At 53.3% G+C, this 14,616-nt stretch overlaps 1 protein-coding gene across 9 annotated transcripts in view; it reads left to right on the top strand.

The window, feature by feature from the left end:
* The window catches only part of SLC9A8 (solute carrier family 9 member A8), an 85,128-nt gene extending 76,585 nt beyond the window's left edge, over positions 1–8,543 (top strand). For 7 of the 9 annotated variants that reach the window (XM_035298909.3, XM_035298907.3, XM_002747663.8 and 4 more), the window contains 3 exons: positions 1,946–2,166; positions 4,720–4,866; positions 5,791–7,569. In XM_035298909.3, coding sequence (XP_035154800.1) covers positions 1,946–2,166; positions 4,720–4,866; positions 5,791–5,898 — 476 coding nt within the window. In that variant the 3' untranslated portion in view covers positions 5,899–7,569. Of the gene's footprint in view, positions 1–1,945; positions 2,167–3,744; positions 3,908–4,719; positions 4,867–5,790; positions 7,570–8,379 lie in introns of those variants that run through there. The other 2 variants (XR_619879.6, XR_013535248.1) reach the window with 2 other exon arrangements.
* The last annotated feature ends 6,073 nt before the right edge of the window (positions 8,544–14,616 follow it).

The raw sequence follows: 14,616 nt of genomic DNA on the forward strand, positions 1-14,616 counted from the left end.
CAATAAGACAAACTACTTTGTAAAGTGGTTGCATAAGTGTGTCAGAGGTTATTTGAAGTGATGTGAGCTATTTGGGACGGGGCATGAGGATAAGTGAGCTTTGTGGGGAAGGCTGGAGTATATTTGAAAAGGTGAGGTGTGTAGGCTCCTGTTCTCTCCCGGGCTTTCTCTCCTTGGCTTTCCATCCAGGCTTTCCTGGATTCTCAGTGAGGAGCACTGAACAAGCCTCTGCTACTGGCCCTTTCCATCATCATCTAAGCAATCAGTTTTTCCCCCTTCCCACAAAACACCAGATCTTTGTAACCAGAGTTCCTCCTCACGTCCCCAGCAGCTGCGTCCCAGCCTCTTTCGCCATGGCCAGACCCCGTGAATGAGCTGTCCTTGCTCATTTTCTCCACTTCTTCACCATCTGTCCACAGGGCTGGAATTGGCCTTGTGGCCAATTGGAGCCTCCCACAGCCAGACCTGAAGGGGAGGCAGAGGGGTCTGCCCCCATCCTAGCCCACCTGCTTCCCACCGCCCCTGCCTTCTGACAAGGACCACTTCACCCTCTTCTGTGGCCTCCGGGCCTTGCTCCTGGTTTCTCTTCTTTGGCGTCTCCTCGGGCTCATCCCCCTTCACCGACCCCTCACATAGCAGCTTCCTCGGGACTCTGCCCCAGCCCTGATTCTGTTCATGTGTTCTGCGCTTCACTGAGTGTGCTCACCTGTCCACTGGCCTTCACTTCCATCTAGTCCCAAAGCTGTTCCCGAGAACCCAGACCTCCCTCTGGGATCCGCACTCCTGTTTCCAGCTGCCTGCTTGGATGCCATGGAGATGCTACCATCCCTATACCTTTGCCATCCCCTTTGCCCAAGAAATCCTACTTTGAATTGCCTTGCGGCCTGGTTGGCTGGTACTAAGCACTTGCTGGGTACACACCCTGTTAAAGCACGTTACGTGTGCTGTGTCACTGAATCCTCTGGCCCCTGTGACAGGTGTAGAGAGAGAGTCCCTCGTCCTTATCATGTCTCTGCATTCTGTGCTCTGTGCTCCTGTTCCGCCTTCCCCCATCTGGGTCTTACCTGCAGCAGTCTGGCTGTCCTGCCCCATCGTGATGCAAGCTTCCTGCCTTCCTGTCTGTGCTCCCCAACCCTGCCCATCTCTTCTGGGTACCATTTCACAGCCTTCATTTGCTGTGTCTCCTTCCAGCTGCTCTGGGAGCTCTCCAGGGTCAGGGCTAGGACTGCCTGTCTCCTCCGTACGGTGCCAAGGAAGCCAGGAAGCTTCTTATAGAGTAAAGTACTGTTTCCCAGCTCAGTCTATGCCCCTCTATCATGCCCTAGTAGCCTCACAGGGGACCAGCCAGCCTCTCATTACCACCTAAGCAGCCCAGAGCCCTGTCAGTGCCACCAGGGGCCTCCATAGGGGCAGCATCTCGAGATACGAGGGGTGCTGGACACATTGCATCCTGTGCTGTTGTGGGGATTCGCTGAGTGGCGCCAGGCGGGACATGCTGCTCTTGGCCTCGGTCCCTCATCTGTGAGTTATGGATGAGAGTAGCACTGCTCATTGAGGATTCCTGTGAAGATCCAGCAAGGCTCTGCACTCCGAGCACCTGCCTAGGCTTGGCGCACACACCAAGGGCTTGGTCCACAGCAGCTGTCCTACAGTTTTCAAGACACGGGCGTGCGTCAGCCTTGATAAGTCCTCCTGCATCTGCATGTGGGGCTCTGTAGCTGGGGCAGGGCACCTCACTGGGGCATGGGGGTGAGTTGGTGGTCCCCACATCTCTTTGGATTGCGCTTTTCACCTCAAAGCTTCACAGAACAAGCACATGCTCTTCAGTGGGGCCATTAGAATAGTTGCTGGTCGCAGTGCTGGGCCGGCTGGATTTCCAGGAAAGCCAGCCCATGAAGCTGCTGCCTCCTCTCTGTGTCTTCTCACTCTGTTCGCTGTCCCCCAGGCCTGCGGGGGGCCATCCCCTATGCCCTGAGCCTGCACCTGGACCTGGAGCCCATGGAGAAGCGGCAGCTCATTGGCACCACCACCATTATCATCGTGCTCTTCACCATCCTGCTGCTGGGTGGCAGCACCATGCCTCTCATCCGCCTCATGGACATTGAGGACGCCAAGGCTCGCCGCAGGAACAAGAAGGACGTCAACCTCAGCAAGACAGAGAAGATGGTCAGTACCACGCGCCTTTGGGGTGTGGCGGGGGGCTGGCCTGCTGCACAGCTGGTGGCCCCAACTGTCAGGAAGTGGGGAGATGAGCCTTGCTTTGAGGACACCCAGCACCTCCACATACACACTTGATGCACATACTGCACACGCACACACACCAGTTGTTACCCCTGAGAAGGATGTGACAGAACTTGAGTTCTAAAGCATGGCTCTTGGGATGGGGGTGTCTGGTGGCCATGACCTGCTGCAGCCAGGGAGGCTGTGGGAGACCCCATCTGCTCCCTCTCTGAAGCTCCGTGGGGCACTGCAGGAGTTTGGGCCTGTGCCATACTCTCCTAGCAGTGCCTCTGCACTGCTAGCAGCTGAGACACCTGTCAGGACCCAGGTATGAAGGTTTCAAAATCTTGTCATTTTCCAGCATTTATTAAAAACCACCTGTTGGGGGCCTGAGGTGGGGAGGATGGCTTGCAGTGCCTGTGAGAGCCCTGCGAGGGGTACACTCCCTCAGGGACAGACATGGTGTGGGGCTGGAGGTCCCCAGGCCCCAGCTGTAGGGAAAACTGAAGCTCTGCGGCCTGCCCACCTCTTCTCCCTGCAAGCCACTGCCCCTGCCACCAGGCTACTTCCGCCCTGTCTTGATCCTCAGGACCCCTGTGCGAAGCCAGGCCCTCTGACCGAAGCAGAGGCTGCTCTGGGCTCCAGCCCACCCTCCTGCATCCTCTACCAACGACCGTTTCTCTCTTTCTAGTTCTCGTATTATAGGCCTCAGTCTCTTTAATCAGTCATCAGAGGCCCAAGAGTCCTCAAGTGGCTGTCCACTGCCAGCACTGGAGTTAGGGCTGGCAGGACCATGGCCTCCCGTCTCCATGCTGGGCCCCTCAGCCAGTGCAGTGTGGCTGAGAGGAGTTTCTGGATGGCCATTAGGCCTGGCTCTTCCGAACTTTCATCACACTAAGAGGCCCTTTGCCCCCATCTCCTATCTACCAACTTTCTTGTTTTTCACAAAAGCTCTAGCTCAGGCCTCTCTGGGTATCAGAATCAGCGGGGGACTTGGTACACACAGGCTGCTGGGTCCCACACCAGCATCTCCTAGGTCTCGCGTGGGGTCCGAAAGAATTTGTGTTTCTTCTTATTTCTTCTTATTTATTTATTTTTGAGACAGGGTCTCACTCTGTTGCGAAGGCTGAAGTGCAGTGACGCGATCCTGGCTCACTGCAGCCCTGACCTCTTGGGCTCAAGTGATCCTCCCACTTCAGCCTCTGAAGTAGCCGGGACTCCAGGCAGGCGCAACCCCACCCAGCTAATTTTTTTTTTATTTTTAGTAGAGATAGGGTCTCACCATGTGGCCCAGGCTAAGAATTTGCATTTCTAAAAAGTCACCAGGTGGTGCTGCTGCATCTGATCCTGTGAATATTCTTGGCGAAGCAGTCCTAGCAGAAACAGGACAGCTCCTCTGAGGATGAACTGCTGAGTTTCTGGAATGTTTTCTGTGGCAGTCAGTGCTTGTGTTGTCCTTCGACTATCTCAGATTGTCCCAATAGCTTGCCAGAAACTGGTGCTTTCATTATACCCATTTTGCAGATGAGAATGCTAAGGCATCAAGAGAATCAGATCACACAGCTGCGGGCACGAACTCTCAAGCCTGCCCTCCTAACCACCACACTGACCAGCAGCATCACTGGGAACTTGTTAGATATGCAGATTCCCAAGCCCACTTAGACCTACTGACTTAGCTGCTCTGCAGGTAACTCCGCTGGGCCCACTGTTTTGTGGTTTCACAAGTCCCTCCTCACCCCAGGTAGATTCTGATGCAGACCAGTGTTTGACAAGCACTGTTCACAGCATCTAAATGCCCTCCCCTCCCCCACCATCCTCTCCCCTTCCTGCACCTGCCCCCTCCCCCACCACTTGCATAGCACACTGCAAGTGTGAAGCTGCAGAGCACACTTCACTATGACCCCACTGAGGCTCCTCCAGCAGCGCAGGGCACTACATCCAGAGCCTGTCTGCTTTTCCTCCCTGTGGGGAGTGCTGGACATCCACAGTGACCCGAGCTCCGGCCCTCCCCTCCACATGGGGTCCTTTCTGCATCCCTTCCCAATTTTTACAGGATGTGTCCCTCTCCCCTCTCCTCTCCTGGCTTGATTGGCAAAAGCCTACCCACAGTGGAGTCCTAGCTATTGGAGCCACAGGCAAAGAGACAAAAAGAGTCTCCCTGTGCAATTCGCTGGTAATGAAAAGCCCAGAACGGCAGTTCCAGTCCTGGTTGCATAAGAGAGTCCCCCTAAAAGCTTAAAAACCAAGCCCCAGCCTGGCCTGGTCCTTCTGATTAAGCTGTCCTAGCTGGGGTCCTAGGCATCCATTGTGCCCTGATGAACCTTCCTGCCTCCCTGCAGGCTTCAAGGAGGCCATCTGCTGCCCACCATCACCCTGCACTGATGGTCAAGTGGTGTTAGGGCTGGGGACACTGGCAGCTTGGGTGGTGGTGGGGCTTCCAGGAGATGCCCCTGATGGTGTCAGCTGATGGCCATCAGGCCGCCTTTCCTCCCCGCTCAGGGCAACACTGTGGAGTCAGAGCACCTGTCAGAGCTCACAGAGGAGGAGTATGAGGCCCACTACATCAGACGGCAGGACCTCAAAGGCTTCATGTGGCTGGACGCCAAGTACCTGAACCCCTTCTTCACTCGGAGGCTGACACAGGAGGTGGGACACCGGCCAGACTACATTCTCTGGGGTCCCTTGCCTGCCTCCTTTAGGACCTGCAGTGGCCCAGGGTCGGGTGGAGGAAGAGAGGGGAGGCAGGAAGGCTCACGTGGGCCTGCCAGGCTGCCGCCTCCTGGTCTGGAGGCTGGGCGTGCTTGTGGAACTTGGCATCTGCTGTTTTCCCTTCACTGCCACATTTAGTGCGAGGTTAATAATAGACTTGTTAACACAGTTTGGTTTTCCTGGATGATAGACTCAGGGTATCGACCAACTAGTGAATCGGAGCTGAGGAATTTCCAACATACCAGGGCCTCAGGCTGTGGCCCAGGGTGGCCCAGGCTCAAAGCTCTGGTTCTGTCCCTCAGGGCACTTCTGGCCTCTTGGTAGTTGGAGGCCTTGGGTCAGGGTGGGGCTCTTCCCACTGCTGCCCGCTCTGTTTCTGAGCAGTCCTGTTTTCCACTCTTGGGTAGACGTGATAGCTGGCGGTGTGTGCGCTCTTCCAGGAGCCAGGCAGCTCTGGTGACCGTGACTGCGACTGCTTCCTTCTCCAGCATCCCGTGCAGTGGATGCGGCTGTCTCCTTGACAGCTGAGGAGATGGAGGCTTAATGGGGTGCAGTAACCCCGCAAGGTCACAGCCAATACAGGCAAAACCTGGAACAGAGCCAAGTGTGTCTGACTCCAGAGGCCACGTTTTTGCACTCACGCCATGCTACCTCCTTTCTGAATGAGGCCTCCCGTGATCTCCACTCCACAAAGAACAACCCCAATTCAGTTCATTCAATTGAAACTGAACTTGCTGTGGCCATCACCCTGCCCTTCCACCTCCTCCTCAGACACCCCACACAAGACACCCAGCTGCCCCCGCTCCCTTCCTCGGCCCTGCCCCTGACCCATTGACAGCTTGGTTGTGTCTCTTGACCCAGGACCTGCACCACGGGCGCATCCAGATGAAAACTCTAACCAACAAGTGGTACGAGGAGGTGCGCCAGGGCCCCTCCGGCTCTGAGGACGACGAGCAGGAGCTACTCTAATGCCAGGTGCCAAGGCTTCAGGCAGGCAGGCCCAGGATGGGCGTTTGCTGCCCACAGACACTCAGCAGGGGCCTCACAGAGGTGTGTGCATCCAGGAGCCCCTTCGGGACATAAGAGGGCAGGGTGAGGCACCGGCTGCAGAGTCACCTTAACCTGGAACTTGCCAGACATCTGGAGCCAGGTGACCTCTTGAGAAACTGTCATCTCCCCACTCCTCCCTGAGCCAGCCTCTGCTCTCACTGTAGCTCTTCAGCCCACAGAGGGGAGGGAGCACTGGGCCAGGCCCCAGTCATCTGTGAAGCTAGGGTGCCCGCCCGCCTGTGCACCCAGAGGACCCCTGTGGTCCCCTGCCGGGAGGAGTACCATCTACAGTTGCGCCAGTCCCCAGCCACTGCCTTCATCCCGCCCCCGCCGGACTGGCAGAGTCAGGGGCCAGCCACCTGTCTCTGAGTCATCAAGATGCCTCCGCAGCAGCAATTCTGACCTAAGTGGCAGGGCCCAGAAATGTTGAAAACCTCCCACTCCCCTTTGTGATACTTCCTGGGCTCCCTCAGGAACGGAGTGACCTTTTTTCCTTTACCTGATTGGCACCTCGCAGCCTGTCTCCCTGGGTGGCAGGCGACTGCTGCCCTTCTCTGGGCACGTTCTGAATGTTTACACTGGTACCTTCTGGTATCTTCTTTAGAGCTCCCTGCAAGCTGCAACCCTGGGTTTTTATCTTTTGGGGTCAAAGCGCCCTCTAGAGGGAAAAGCTAGAGGCACAGGGTTTCTGCTGACCTGCAACTGCTGTCTTGATTAGGTTTAAATTCATGCATTTTTACAGCAAAGTGCTGAGAACCTCATAGTGGTCTCCTGCCATCTGATCTCCCTCCCTGCCATTCTCATACTGGGTTGTTCTTTTGTCTAATCGGAGACCGCTGTGCCGAGGCCCTGTGGTGTCTGCTCACCGCTGCCACCTTTGCTGCTAATCACGGTTCCATCTTTCCCCTCTCCCAATTCCCTACCACGTTGGATCCCATTTGTCACCCATGCTAGGGTCCCCAAAGCACTGGGGCAGGGGCCAGAGCAGCAGCACCCAGTGCTCCCCCCTCCCACCCTGACCTGGAGCCCCAGCAGCCTGGAGTTGGATGAGGATGCTCCAGGCACACACACACACACACACAAACACACACACACGCACACCCTGCCCTGTCCCTGAGTCCTGGCCCCGGCGGCCGTCTCACGGTAAGGAGCTGCCAATCATGTCTAGGAACAGAGTCACTGACTCGCATCCTCTCCTCAGCTCCCCTTTGACAAGCCTCAAACTGCTCAGCTCATCGAAGGGCTGTTGTCAACTTCTGTATGTGGTTCTGGGTTGCAGGGAGCCTTGGAACTTTGTACCCTGGGGTGGTTGAATTCATCATGTGCATGCCTGCTTCTCTGGGGACACAATGGGCCTGCATGGACGCCACCTGGAGCAAGTGCATCTCCATCTCTTCGGTGTCAGGCAGCGTGGCCTCTGGGTGTCAGGAGGAACTGACCTCAGGACCTTCCAGGTCTTGTGCCAGGAATGAGAGGCCAGGCCAGATCCTGCCACTTCGCCTCATTCCCAAAGTCAGAGCAGGCCAGCCAGGCAGGAAGCACGCTGTTTACTTTGCATGAAAAGTAAATTTGTACTTGATAGACCTAAAATATGATCTTTTTTAGTCCTTCACTTTAACCCCATAATTTGAGCCATTGCCTTGCTTAATTTAGGTCTCTACCATTTCCTTTTAGTGGAGAAGAGAGGGGGTCAGAGGGTGGGGACCTTTGCCTGTCCCTGGGTGAGTGGGATTAGGGATCTGAGACCAGATTGTTCTCTCACCCCTGCCAGAATTCACTCTCCCCTGAAGTTCAGGGTCCGATCTCCCAGATGTAAGTTGCTTTGCAAACTCAGTTGTTTGCCAGGATTTCTTTATTTCCAAATCTAAAATTAACAGGTAAAGCAACGAAAAGGTCAGATCCCATTTCCATCTGCCCTCTCATCTCCAGTCTGATGCCCCAGCCATGGCACACCTGGCCTCACACTTTTAGCTGAGACCTGAAAATGATGCTTTGGTGGAAGAGCATGTGGGGACTTGGTGGAGGGCCCCCAGGATTTGCAGCGGGGTAGAGGGGCTGGTGGGACTTTTCCCAGGAGATATCAGCACCTGCCTCCATCTCCTGTGAGCCTCCTCTGCCCCCTGCTGGCCAGGTGAGGTCAGCAGCCTGGGAGAGTGACCCCAAGAGATGAGGGCACCTCGTGTTCCTCAGCAATCTTGGCTCACCTTTGTAACAAAAGGCCATGGAAGTCCTTTTCTGGTCGATTTTTTCAAAAGTCTTTTCCTGAGAATAACAAATTGCTGCTGTCTACCTTTAGCACACCCAATAATTCTATTTGGGGTGGTGAATGCGTAGAAGAGATAAAAATACGCAGCTTAACTATATCTTCCTGCATGTATATTTATTTTCTTCTGAGTCTAGGCCATGAGACAGGAGAACTGTGGCATGTAGGAGGAATGCTTCAGGAGGAGTGAAGGCTGGAGCCAGGGAGCGCTGGAGGAAGCCAGGCCTTTAGCCAGCAGCCCCTCCACCACAGGTGCCGCTGTGTGGAACTAGTTCTTAGAATAAATTCCATGCTTTCTGCAGCCTGTAGTTATTATGACCCCTTGGAACAGCTACCCCCTGTGACTTGGTGTGTGAGGTCTCATAGGGAAAGGGGCTGGCTTCTCCCACGTCCTTGAGATCAAGTTTGTCGGGGGCTGGGCCAGGGCCAGGCTGAGGGTGGCTCAGTTCCATCATCTGGAGCTCAGACACTCTGCCCAGGGGCAGAACTGAAGCCCTCCCGACCCCCACCCCAAGCCAGCCACTCCTTTTTACAGTGGGCTGGTGGGCTGGGCTGGGCAGTCCGGGCTGGCTGGCTGGCATGAGGCCAGAGTTGCCCAGGTTAGCCCACAGGATTCCTTTGTGTACCATGGAATGCTGAAAGATGGGTGACTGGGGATCCTTCTTAAAACCCTTGGCAAAGGTGCCGTCAGCAAGGCTTGACTTCATGAAGTCTTGGGTCTGTGTTCCCACAGGGCCCACATACTCAGAGAGTCCTCAGCAGGGTGGCCGAGACCAGGGCGCTTCTGCTGAGGAGCAGGTAGGCTTGGGTACGGGTGTGGCCTGGGGTGGCTCGGGGCTGGAACTCCTGCCTGATTCCCGTGTGGGGTAGAAGCTCAGTGGACATTCTCTGCCACTGACAAGGATTTCACATGCAGAAGAGAAAAGGTGCCCCTCCGGTCCCCATATTCCCTGCCGAATTCGTGCCAGTGTGTGCTGCCCTTTCTGGGGGCAGGTAGGAAACCACACCTGAGTGTCCCAATGAGGAGTCACGAAGCAGTGTCCTCGGGAAGGTGTCTCTAGAGCCCCGGGCCCTCCATCTAACAGGTAAAGCCCTCAAGAGAGTACAGAGCCAGCCCCCTTCCCTTTAGGCTCCTGCCATTTCCCAAATGGTTCTCCAATAGTTAAACATTGAGGGGCTTCGCTGTTACCAGGCATGTAACAAGGAGGAAGACTGGCTAACATCCCTTGCCCCATCCCATCCTCATTCCCCTAGCCATTTTCTTGCCATGGCCTCTGGTGCCCTTGAGCGGGTCTCTCTGGCTGCTCTGCGGGGCTTCACTGGCTTCAGGGTGAGCACGAAGTGCTGGTGAGCAGTGGGCCTGTGGTTGGATGGGAAGATGTGCATCAGTGGTCAGAAGTCCCCTGCCAGCCCTGCGGATCCAGAGCCTCGGGCCGGGATGGGGATGGCTCCCTACTCCCACCTGGACAGTGGGCATGGTCTGGATGGTGGGCGAAGGCTTACACCAGAGCCTTTGACGGTTTCTCCAAGTAGGGATCTGCACAGCTCAAACTGTCATCAAGATGGGTGTGAATCTTACATTCTTTTTCATTATTTCCTTTGTAAAAAGAGTGCTGGGTTTTTGTTTTAAGAAGCATTATGAAGGCCAGGCTTACTCATTTTTCTCCCCCAAGGGACCTGTGAGAGGCCCCTGTTAGGCCCCGTTTCCTGAGCAATGATGTGCTGCTCTTCTTGCTGGGGCTTTGGATTGGAAGGAGAAGGCAGGTGAGAGATGGGGGACCTGTGGCTGCCATGTGGGAGCCCCTGCGCCATCTCATTGGACTCTTTAAGGGAGTCGGGAATAGATGGAAGACAGCCATGTCACTGGATGGTTATTTAGAATTAAAGTGTAGCTGCTGAATTGGAGCCAGTCTCTGTATTCACGTTCAGGTGGCTTTGCAGATGCACAGGTCACACCTCCTAGACTGGGCTCTGTGGCACGCAGCTACCTAGCCTGTGGGCTGCTGGCAGCCATGTCACCAGGAAATACAGTGCTTAGGAGCAGGACTTGGGTCAGGCTGGCCTGTGTCTGTTCCTACTTTTGGCCTTCAGTGAGGAGCATGTGCCGCTCAGCCCCAGCCAGGCTCAGCTTCTCCTCACAGTGCAAGGAGCCCTACCTCCCCAGGGCTCGATGGCTGTTGGCCCAGGCTGCAGGGCTGCCTGCTGTCCTGCTCTCCAGTCCCCCACAGACCTTTGCCTGTTGGTGAAAGGGGGAACTTCTGTCACTGAACCCGCCCTGCCACTAGAGTGGGGCTGTCCACATCCTCTGATTGGAGGTGGTGGCGTGTTGGGGACGAAGGGGCCTGAGTTCATCTATACCCCATGCACTTCGAAAGGCATCCAAACTGCTGACGGTAACAGGCACAAACCAAACATGCATGTGATGTGAAACGAAACCAGGGAGAAGCTGTCCCGGCCCGGCCAGGAGGCAAAGCTGAGTTTCCCAGTTCCTTCCCAGCCTGTGCTTCATCTCACCCCGGGGGAGACTCCCCAGGCCACAGTGGGCTCCCTTTGTCCTGCTTTTGGTGGAAACCCAGATTCAGAGAAATGTTTCTCCACCATAAGAAAAACTGCAAGTGTGATGATGACAAGTGGCAGCTGACACTTGGCTGGATTGTCCTCAAGATGGAGGTGATCTTATATTCCTCTGGAGTGTAAGAATCTTACATTCTTTCAGAGTAAAAGCATATTTGGGAGTATAAGAATCTTATATTCCTTGGGAGTATAAGTATATTCCTTGGTGTCAAGGAGGCACAATGAGAGTGATGAGGACTCTGGCAAACAGAAAGCAGAATTTTCCAGACCAGACCTGCCTGCGAGGGCGGCTGCGAGGTGGAACTGTGCTGTGCTGAGCAGAATGTCAGCTGGAACAGAATGGAGTGCTGGCAGCAAAGGTTAGGGGTGGTCCTGAGCGGGCACCTCATTCGCATGGAGGGAACAGGGTATGTTTCATTTGTATTTCAACCTTCTCAACTCCTAGAAAAAGCTATCAGGGTAGAGGGGAGCAATTGAGGCAAGAAATATTTTCCTTAGAGGCTAGAAAGCTGGCAGGAGGCTGGAGGTTCATGCACAAAGTTGAGGGCCCTGTATTTATTCCACAGGGCGCTAGGGGAATGAAGCTGGCCTGGAGGGGGACCCCACTGACTCCTGGAGGCAACCCCTTCCCACCCCAAGCAAGGGACAACACAGCCCTGTACCTCTAGCCAGAGAAGATGTGAGACATGAAGGGCAGTGGAGGTCAGGGGCCAGTACAGTCATTTCAAGGCCCTGGGTGACAGTAAGTGCCCCATAAATGGAGGTCCTCTTTGTGAATATGGACCTTCAGGAGAGCAGGTGTCAGCCACACTCCCCCTGCCTGGGGAGGCTGCCTCGCAGACCTGGGGGTCTTTAGCATCAGTTGGGACCAGCTTAGTGCTGGGGACAGAAGGGACCTCTGCAAATGGGGAAGAAAATAAGTCTTCGCTTACAAAAAAAAAAAAAGGCCACAAAAATGTAGTTGGTTCATCTTGTGGTGAAGATGAGCCATACGCTCCTATCTGCTGGTGGGAGGGCAGCTGGCTCACACTCTCCAGAGGCCACTGTGGTGACAGCTCTCCAAAGCCTAAAAATGGCTGAGCAGTTCCACTCACATGAACATGAAAGTGAATAAAAACTGCTCACCGAGAATGGTCATCCTGGCAACATCTGAATGAGGAAAAATGGGGAACAACCTCTTTGTCCACGAGTAGGGGATGGTGAGATAAATAATGTTAGTATAGCAACAATTCAGGATTCTAAGGACGTAGAAACATGTTGAGAATGTTATCAGGCTGGCATTTTACCACCTTTAGAGAGAGAGAGACATTTCACCCTCTCCTTAAATGCTGTTGGAGATTTCAAAATGATGAAAAACGAAAGTAGAAATTTTACTATATCCTTTTATAAAAATACACATACTGGTACTCCAGCACACACCCATTAATCCCTAATACGTCAGACCCGGTGGTTCCTTTCAACCACTACTTTTTCCCTCTGCCCTGATGTCTTTGCTGAGAGAACCCATGTGGTTCATGTAATGAGTGACTGCATGTTTCAGGGGAAAACAAAGCCGGTTCTCAGCTCAGGCTGTTCCTGGTCATTCTCTCTACTTGTCTGAGATTGGCTGAGAAATGGGTCTATGACCTTATTTGGCAGGAGAATGAAGCAATGTGTTTTCTTTTTTGTTTCTTTCTTGTTCTGTCACCCAGGCTGGAGTGCAGTAGGGCGATCTTGGCTCGCTGCCACTGCAATCTTCATTTCCTGGGTTCAAGTGATTCTCCTGCCTCAGCCTCCCAAGTAGCTGGGATTACAGGCATGTACCATCATGCCCGGCTTTAGTAGAGATGGGGTTTCACCCTGTTGGTCAGGCTGGTCTTGAACTCCCAACCTCCGGTGATCTGCCTACCTTGGCCTCCCAAACTGCTGGGATTACAGGTGTCAGTCAATGTGCCCGGCCTGAAGCAATATTTTGAGGAATTTCTAAAACTGTTTCCTTACTCTCAAAAAGACACTCAAAGAAGGGACATGTTCTCTTCCCATTGTCTGGCCTTTGCCTCCCATTACATGAGGATGTCATGCTGCACCCGCTGCAGCCATTTTGAGACCAGGAGGGATCACTTTGCCAGGATGCTGAGGATAGCAGAGCAGAGACAGAGGCTTGTGTGTTGTTCAGAAGCATATCAATAGATGTGCCTCTATAGGGTGAATTAGTGGTATGTGTATATAGGAAAAACATCTGAAAGGATAGACACAGAGTTTTGACTTTGGTTCTCTCCGCTGGAAGGATTATAGGGAACTTTTTTTGAGCTGAAGTTTTGCTTTTGTTGTACAGTCTCGAGTGCAGTGGCACAATCTCGGCTCACTGCAACCTCCACCTCAAGAGGTTCTCCTGCCTCAGCCTCCCAAGTAGCTGGGACTATAGGCACCCACCACCATGCCTGGCTAATTTTGTATTTTTAGTAGAGACTGGGTTTCACTGTGTTGGTGAGGCTGATCTTGAACTCCTGACCTCAAGTGATCCACCCACCTTGGCCTCCCAAAGTGCTGGGATTACAGGCATGAGCGCCTGGCTGATTATAGGTAACTTTAAAAATCTTGTCGTTTGCATACATTTTGTTTTTCTCATAAAGAATATTTATTGAGTAGTAAGGAGCACACATGTTCTTTGATCCCAGAACTAGAGGAGCAGTGCATTAGATGGAATGCCTTGAAGGAAATGGGCGAGTGTCCAAACTGATGCAGTCACTGTGGAGAGGCCTGTGGCCCTTCCACCAGCGATACCCCTCCTAGCCCTGGGGCAAAGACTAGCAAATTACAGCCTGTGGCCCAAATCCAACCTGCCTCCTGTGTCTGTACTACCCAAGAGCTAAAAATGGTTTTAATAGTTGTTCTTTCTTTTTTTTGGTTGGGGTAAAAAAAAAAAACAAACCCAGAAGAGTAAGGGCAGGTGTGGTGGCTCATGCCTGTAATCCCAGCACTTTGGGAGGCCAAGGCAGGAAGACTGCTTGAGCCCAGGAGTTTGAGACCAGCCTGGGCAACATAGGGAGACCCTGTCTCTACACATAATTAAAAACAACAACAACAACAACAACTATCCAGTGAGTTGATGGACACCTGTGGTCTCAGTTACTCAGAAGGCTGAGGTAGGAGGATCACCTAAGCCCAGGAGGTTGAGGCTAAAGTGATCTGTGATTGTGCCACTGCCCTGTAGCCTGGGTGATAGAATGAGACCCTGTCTCAAGAAAAAAAAATCACAGATTCATAAGAAGTTGCCAAAAAGATAGTACAGAAAGGTCCCATGTACCCTTCACCCCATTCCCCAGTGGTAACATTTTTACTACTATAGAATAGTTTCACAACCAAGAAACGCCTTGGTACAATCTGGTTCCAGTTTCATCCGTGTATCAGCCTCGTTTGTGTGTGTTTAGTTCTATGCGATTTTAGATGATGTAGATTCACATAACCAGCATCACAGGGAAGTCTCTTTTTATAGAAGTATTCCAGCTGCCACACAAAGAAGAAATCGTTGAATTGGAATATCTCTATTTTGTAACTTCCAGTGAAATAATGGACCTAAGTGGGAAGTCACAGCCTTAATAGCTGCTAATTCCCCAGAGGGAGAGAACTCGCCATCATATGCCTCCTGATGAGAGAATATGCGTCATGTATTCTTATCACAGAGATCAAACCCAAATCCAAGCAAACCTCAAGAGCCAGCTGCCATGCAATTCACCACATGCACACATTCAACACCCTCGTGATAAAAACACTCAACAAGCTAGAATAGAGGGAAACTACCTCAACATAATACAGGCCAT

This window comes from Callithrix jacchus, chromosome 5 (assembly GCF_049354715.1).
Source record: "Callithrix jacchus isolate 240 chromosome 5, calJac240_pri, whole genome shotgun sequence".
Classification (NCBI taxonomy): Eukaryota; Metazoa; Chordata; class Mammalia; order Primates; family Cebidae; genus Callithrix; species Callithrix jacchus.